Source organism: Schistosoma mansoni, chromosome 3, assembly GCF_000237925.1.
Source record: "Schistosoma mansoni strain Puerto Rico chromosome 3, complete genome".
Taxonomy (NCBI): Eukaryota; Metazoa; Platyhelminthes; class Trematoda; order Strigeidida; family Schistosomatidae; genus Schistosoma; species Schistosoma mansoni.
The window spans coordinates 23,776,070-23,784,090 of NC_031497.1; the positions used below are offsets into that span (position 1 = coordinate 23,776,070).

An 8,021-nucleotide genomic window follows, 5' to 3' on the forward strand; every position below is an offset into this window, starting at 1 on the left:
AAAGGTTTTTATATCCTCCAAAGCTTCTCCGTCAAGTGTGATTTGATGGATGCATGTTGTATTGTATCGGATAGTCTTGCTTTTCCCTTTGTTTATATTGAGACCTACTTCTGCTGAGGCTGCTGCTACACTGGTAATCTTCTCCTGCATTTGTTCTTTCGTGTGTGATAGAAGAGACAGATCATCTGCGAAGTGTAAATCGTCCAGCTGCATCTAGTTGAAAGTTAGGATCTTATTATTTCTACGTTCGTATCATTAAAACATTTACAAACTTAACTGATAAAATAAGTATCATCAGTTGAATTGTTTCCGGGGGTTTCTAATTACCTTTTATTTTTAATCATCAATGGATATATATATTTAGTTTATAATCTTATACAATCAAATTTATCATCTTAATATTCTTATTGTAGAGAGTGTTTAGCACTCAGAGATCCAGACTGTTATTGGAATAAATTGTTACAGAAATGTGACACTAATTCAGAAGGGTAAGTCAAATTATCATAGTTTACATTTCATATAATACATTAATCAGACTTTGCTGTATACAAGTGAATAAAATTATCCATAAAGTGTGTGTGTGTGTGAATAAATTCAATTTTTCATTCTCTTAAAATTTGAATAAAATAACCACCATTTCACAACAATAAGACTGCAGTAATACTATGACTATCACTTGTACAGATACACCATGATGGTATTATATTCGTCACATGACTAGTAAACTGAACACTTAATAATTCAAGAGCTAAGCTTTCGATAATTTGGTTGAAACTTTATAAATCGTTTCAGGAAACTTGAAAAGATCATCTCTTTAGTATAACGTGATCACAAATCGTGTTTTTGACATTGAGTAGAGTAAACACTTTCAATGTAACTATTATTTATTTCGTTACTAATAACAAACCTCGCGAGGCGAGGTCATGGATGCGCACTACTGAGGAGTTCAACAATAGAACGAAACGGTCGTCCAGCACTTCCAGGTTTTCCTTGGTGGTCTAGTTTCAATTGACTCATGCTTTCAACTATGAAAATTTCAGTGTATTTATTAATCAATTAGTTAAAGTTCATAAATAGGGAACCCATCGTTAGCAGCTATGAAGTTAAGGCTACAAGTTTAACAATACTAAAATGATCTCTATCATTAGACTTTTTCATAGTAACTAAGAAAATCAATTTGAAACTGTTTAGTGTAACTATTTCGTTCTGTTTTCCAAAGCAGCACAATCATATAAAAATATCAATATAGTAAATATAATAGTCTTCTAAAAAGCAAATAGTATGATGTCATAGGCTGTTCGGTAAGATTGGTTATCAAGATAAAGTTTGTGTAATAATCTTATTACTAACGAAATATGATAAGACGGGAGATATTTTATGACAAATCCCGTTGATACATATACAGAGAAGAATAATTAAATGTATTAATACCTAACTAATAATTATCAAAACATTGCTAGTTCAGTGATCAAAAACACTATTAGGGACAATAGAATGCATCTGAGCACAAGATAACAGAATATTTCACTAAAATCTGACAACCATACAGTAAATAGTTAATTTGCAAACTATCAATCAATTGTCTCAATCTTAAATGTTCCTTCGTTTTGACACTAATTGCTCTCTGTTCTTGTTCACTTTTCCTTGATCTTCTTGACCTTCTGCTACCAAACATTTCACTTTGTACTGATGATACATACTACTTATATCTGTCGACATCAGTAGCACACACCACTACATACATATAATCTGTTTTCTTTTAAATATTTAATTGTCTTTCAAGGTTGAGCAATATTTTAACTGGTTTTCACAAGGACTGTGGGGAATCAAATGACGTTGAATCGGAAATTCTTAAAAATTCTGACAGTGAGTCAAATCAAATACTTATTCACATTTACTGTTTATATAAATTTATTGCCTAACAAATTATTCGAAATAGTCATTCTCACTAACTACACCAATAGATTAACCTACTCATTTGACCAAGGTTAGTGTAGAGAATTTTTTATATCTGAAACGTTTCGAATTCACTAGTTAGCGAACGAAACAAGGACTTGTGACCAGAGACCGATAAGCTAGCTATTCTGACGCGTCCCAGACCCAGCTAACTAGAGTAAGAAGTCCAAGTTGGAAGTTGGGAAAATATATTCCGTAGCAGCCAGAAATACAGCAATCATAAGGGGAGAAAACTCAAACGTATATATACAGCGATAAACTGTCCTTGGGCAGCATTAAAAAATAGCACACTCAAAGATACAACGGACCAATAGCGTTTAAGATATATTACAAGTGGGAAATTCGACTCGAAGGTGAATAGCGCCTTTGGCGCGAAAACAATGAAATTCAAATTTTCAAAATCAAATTACAAAATTAGGCTATTTACCAAGTAAGTTCTGGGGATTTGATATCCCCAACAGAATTTTATATAGATTTAAAGCATTTGATGTTTCTTTATAAGAAATGAGATTTTTTGGTTACATTTTACCTTTCTAACACAATTTAACAAATCTCATTCAACATATTCTTTCGAGAAAAATGAAAACATTAACTACAGTATTCAACAATTTTGAAAAACCAGATCTTCAAAACTTTATCAATGACTGTTTCGTTTGATGACAGGATCGCCATCTTCATCCAATTTGAAATATCTTCTCCTAAAGTAACACACGTACCTTGGAAGCATCGTTGATAAACAAGGAGGATCGGATGCAGATGTAAAGGCGAGGATTGGCAAAGCAAAGACAGCATTTCTACAATTGAAGAACATTTGGGACTCAAAATAACTCTCAACTAACTTCAAAGTGACAGTCTTCAATACGAACGTCAAGACAGTCAGTTCTACTGTACGGAGCTGAAACGTGAAGAACTACTACATCCATCGTCAAGAACGTACAAGTATTTATAAACAGTTGTCTATGCAAAATAATCAACATTCCCTGACCGGATACTATCAGCAACAGCGTTTTATGGGAGAGGACAAAGCAGCTTGTAGCTGAAGAGGAAATTACGAAAAGACGTTAGAAGTGGAAAGGATATACATTAGGGAAATCACCAAACAACATCATGAGGCAATCCCTAACTTGGAATCCGGAAGGGAAGCAGAAAAGTGGAAGGTCAAAGAACACATTACACCGGGAAATGGAATCAGATATAAAAAGGATGAATGTTAACTGGAAAGAACTGGGAATGATTGCTCAGGACAAAGTTGTATGGAGAATTCTGGTGAGCGGCCTATGCTCCTTGACGAAGGATAACAGGTGTAAATCCTAAATCCAAAACTCAATATTTTTAAGGAAATAAACGCACAAAAATAGTTTCAGTAGTATGATCATTAGTCTTCACTAATTACAAAAACTTCCCAATTAAATATTACCAATTTATCAGGGTTAAACAAACTTTTTTTTTTACAACCTTTGTGCAGGAGTTGAAATGTTTGGTATGCTCTAGGACGCTTTAATGGTTTTAGTCTTCTACAGTATTTATCCAACCTCAAAAAAAAAAACAAAAACACAAGACAGGAATTATTTTTGGAATAATTTAATACACCATACTGTATATAGAACTTATAATGTTATTATATTCTTTATTATAGAGTTAAGATACATAGTCAGACTTTTTTTAGAACTAATTTCAAAAGTATTTTTAATGGCTTTATTCATTATGAATTAGTAAGTATACACTTTGATCAAATACAGTGTAAATATCAAAATATATTAAACATAATTGAAAAAGGAAGATATTTCATAAAATTTCAAAAGTATTCTATTATGACAACATAAATATAAGTTAACAGTTCAATTTATGAATCAATTAAAGCTTGAACACCATGGAATACCTGGAAGCAATGGATAGTCGTTTTGTTCTAGTATGGATTGGTTGAAATTAGACATTAAAACCACTGGATGACGGATCAGTAGTCTAGAGTTGAAGTGTTCGTACGCGAGATCGATAGATTGTGGATTGGAATTCCGTGGTCAGAATCGTGGATGCGCATTTTTGAGGAGTTTCATATTATGATGAAACGGCCGTCCAATGCTTTCAAGTTTTCATGGTGGTATAGCTTCAATCGAATCATGAATTCAACTACTAAATTTCTAAAATCTCCACAAAACGCCCTTCTAATGAGAATAATTATTGTACCAAGTTTATTCGGAATGATTATAATAATTATCTGAAAATATCTCATTATGTTATACAGACTTCAAATAAGTAAAATGGCTATTATAACCCCTTCTCGATTGATAGATTTGTAACAGATGATATGTAGCTTATTACCATAGGCCTGCTATTCTCATTGTAAATATTTTCGTTTTGACAATATAAACAGTCTTGCTATGTAGTTAGTATTTTAATAGTTAAATTCATGAGTCAATTAAAGATAGACCACTATGAAAAACCTGGAAGAACTGGAAGGCCATTTCGTCTTAGTATGGAATTCCTCAACAGTGTACATTGATGATTGCACTCGCCCAGGAGCTTCGGTCTCGCACGTGGACGTTTGATCTCTAGACCATTGAGCCTTCTAGGTTTTCCATGGTGGTTTAGCTTTAATTGACTCACAAATTACTACAATCTCCATAAAACCTCGTTTCAGTTAATATTTTAACTCAAGAAAACGTATTTTAACTTAAATATCAAGAGTAAGCGATTTACACTTCATATGAGTATAGTGTAATGAATCTTTTTCAAAGTTTTATTTATGTGACTCCATTGATAAACCCTCATTTAGGATAAATTTGTAACTAGATTGAAATTGTCCGATGATTATCAATCTCCCCATTCAAAATATGTTCATATGTTTTAAATGAAAAATGTAAGTAAATATTTACTGCAATAAAAAACAAACATACCATTACTTTGAACGAACTACTTATTTAACGCCAAATACCTTTAATACTGTGCAGAAATTTTCATAAATTTATTTTTCACCATTCATTAACGTCCAGTATTTTGCATCACATTATTTATTTATTTAAACACATATATATGGGTACAAAAGGGCTGTGATACTGCCCAGATGCCCAAACTGAAGCAGGTGGTTTTCTTAGACGGCCACACCCGGTGCCATAGACCTAAAGGTCTGATCCACAAGGCAGTGGGGCATCGTGGGGAGATTCAGTGCCATGGTAGCCCGTGACCAACGATTGATTCATACGTCATTTGTTCCCTCAGGATACTGGAGCCCATATGCACCATTAATTTGGAATCAGGGTTTTCCAACTCTCCTAGGTGGACTTCCCGTGTCCACCAATCCGTTTAAAGTGCCGTATATTGGCTTTTCGTCCTCTCAATTTCGTAAACAACAGTAATGCCACGAAAAAGAACAGTGAGTGGAACTTCTTTAGCAGAGGTTATATACGCGTGACCATATGAGAGCATTTCGAGAGGGAGTGCGGACTCTCCCCACTCTCGACCGTATCAGGGCATTTAGGGAGAAAATTAATAATTTATTATTTTTTGTAATTTCAGTTACACAAGGTGATTCATACAAGTAGAATCGGTCTATGATTGTTTACTTGTCAACAGAAAATCATCAAGTCTAAATAATTAATACTGTGTTATCTGATGTTGATGGTAATACAATACTAACCATTAGGTTCCAATATGGTCACTTGTCTAACTGACTCAATATTACAGTGTTTTATTGTTTTAGAATTAAGTGATCGGATTTCATTAATAGTAGAAATATAACTTTTAATACAATGTCTTTAGGGATATACTTTTATTTTTGTAGTTTGATACAATGAAATGACTACTTACACAACTACAGAGAATCAAAAAACACTAGATAGCCGTTTCTTATTAACAGTGGACTTTTCATAAGTTGGCATCAAAGACTCAAATGGGGAATCAAACTCAGAATCCTCAGGTTTTTAAGCAAACATTCAACCTCAATCGAGCTGGAATTCACTGGCTTGTAGTTCTTAATTCAACTAATTTAGATTTATACACTTGTTACAAAAGATTTTATTGTATATCGAGGGGCCCACATTTAGTTGTAATGATAAAGTTAATGTTATTCTCTTCTAAAAAATCAAATTGCTTTAGCAATATTCTGTGATCATTATTCGATTCTCTTGAAAAAAGGATAGAATATGTCAAGTGTTTATGCATTAATTTAAACATCCTCGCATAATCATCCAATAAAACTTACTTACTTAATTACTCCTGTTACTCCCAATGAAGCATAGGTCACCGACCAGCATTCTCCAACCAACTCACTCTGTCATGGGCCTTCCTTTCTAGTTCTATCCAATTGTTGTTCATTCTTCGCATGTCTGTCTGTCTCCATTTCTCTGTGTAATGTGTTCTTTGGTCTTCCACTTCTTTTGCCCTGAGGATTCCATGTGAGTGCTTGTCTTGTAACGCAGTTGGGTGATTTCCTCAATGTGTGTCCTATCGACTTCCAGCGCTTCTTCCTGATTTCTTCCTCCATTGGATGGAATCTGGTTTGTTCTCTCCCACAGTTGCTTCTTGCTCATAGTGTCTGGCCAAATCGTCTAATAAAAGCTAAAAAGTAACAAATTGAAAAGAATTTTTAAAATTTCTCTAATTTATTACTAATTTGAATATTTTCCTTTTTTTTCAAATTCAGATTTAAATCACATCGGAAAATCAAATTCATCTAAAGTTCCAGTTGATTTACCAGCTAAAGGGAACTTTTCTACTGGATTATTATTTCCATTTCAAAATATCTGGAACTTGTTATTCCCCGGATTTGTCGGCATTATTATCGGTTTGATTATAGGTATAATACTTTTTATAATTAGAAAAAAGTATCTAAAATTATCCCATTCTCGAAGACTATCAATGACAAATCATCAAACTTCTATAAATGGATCATTTAAACAAATACATAATTTCACTCATAATCATCAGTATAACTATCCAATTCATCAATCTAAACAACTTCATGAGATATCAACTTCACATCTTAAATTTGTAACGAATTCAAATATACCTATGATAGATAATCGTGACTTACTATTGTCACCTCTAAATAACCTATCCATTCCTTATGAAAGCCAAACAATAGTAGAAGTAATGAATACGAATAAGAATAATAATAACTTCATCTAAACACCCTATCCCTTTTAATTTACCATTTGAAGATAATCAATTAAATCTAATACATTTAAATTCAAATAAAATAAGTAATTCTTTTATAAACTATTCTTCCAATAATAATAATAATAATAATAATAATAATAGTGAAATCAAAAATTCAGAAACTACTAATAATGATATTGTTAGTAGTATATATAATATTGATTTAAAATAAAATATAAAAAAAATCAGAATTATCCATATTTCTACCATCATCAAATATATTACAATAATAATTGAATAGATTGTTATAAATAAGGAAAAAAAATTATATATGTAATATCTTAATGAGTAGAACTAATTGGATTTTCTGATATTTCATAACTTAGTTTAAATCACTTCTTTAAAGTAAATAAATAACCGAATTAATTCAAGTTTAAATAATCCCAAAAGGACAATCTTAATTTGGTTATTTATTCTCTCTTTGATGAAGTGACTTAAAGTGAGTTACGAAACATCGGAAGATTGAATTTTTTTTTTTTTTTTCTACTCATTAGGATATTACATATATATTACTATTTATTTACAATTTATTATTCATTTTCATATATTACTTTTTGTTCATTTAATAAATATCTATATATAATGATAATTTTAATTATTTAAATCTTTCTAGTAAATAATTAATTAATATAAATACTAAATTAAAACCATGGTATTATTGATGGCAACAAAAGGTTGGTTCTTTGTTTCCTTCCTTACACCTGTTAATCTCAATCGAGTATAGGCTATCGATCAGTATTCTCCAACTCACTCACTCACTCTGTCATGGGCTTTTCTTTTTAATTCTATCCAATTTTTGTTCATTTTTCTTATGTTTGTCTACGTTTCTCAGAATAATGTGTTTCTTGGTCTTCCTCTTTTCCTTTTACTTTCAAGATTCCATGTAGAGGCTTGTCTTGTGACGTAGTTGA

At 31.9% G+C, this 8,021-nt stretch overlaps 1 protein-coding gene across 1 annotated transcript in view; it reads left to right on the forward strand.

Annotated features, from left to right (window-relative positions):
- Smp_132520 (hypothetical protein) overlaps positions 1 to 6,784 on the forward strand; it is a gene marked incomplete at both ends in the record, with an annotated part of 34,661 nt that extends 27,877 nt beyond the window's left edge. The window contains 2 exons of the mRNA XM_018799722.1: positions 6,596 to 6,736; positions 6,771 to 6,784. Coding sequence (XP_018651482.1) covers positions 6,596 to 6,736; positions 6,771 to 6,784 — 155 coding nt within the window. The remainder of the gene's footprint in view (positions 1 to 6,595; positions 6,737 to 6,770) is intronic.
- Between the last annotated feature and the right edge of the window lie 1,237 nt (positions 6,785 to 8,021).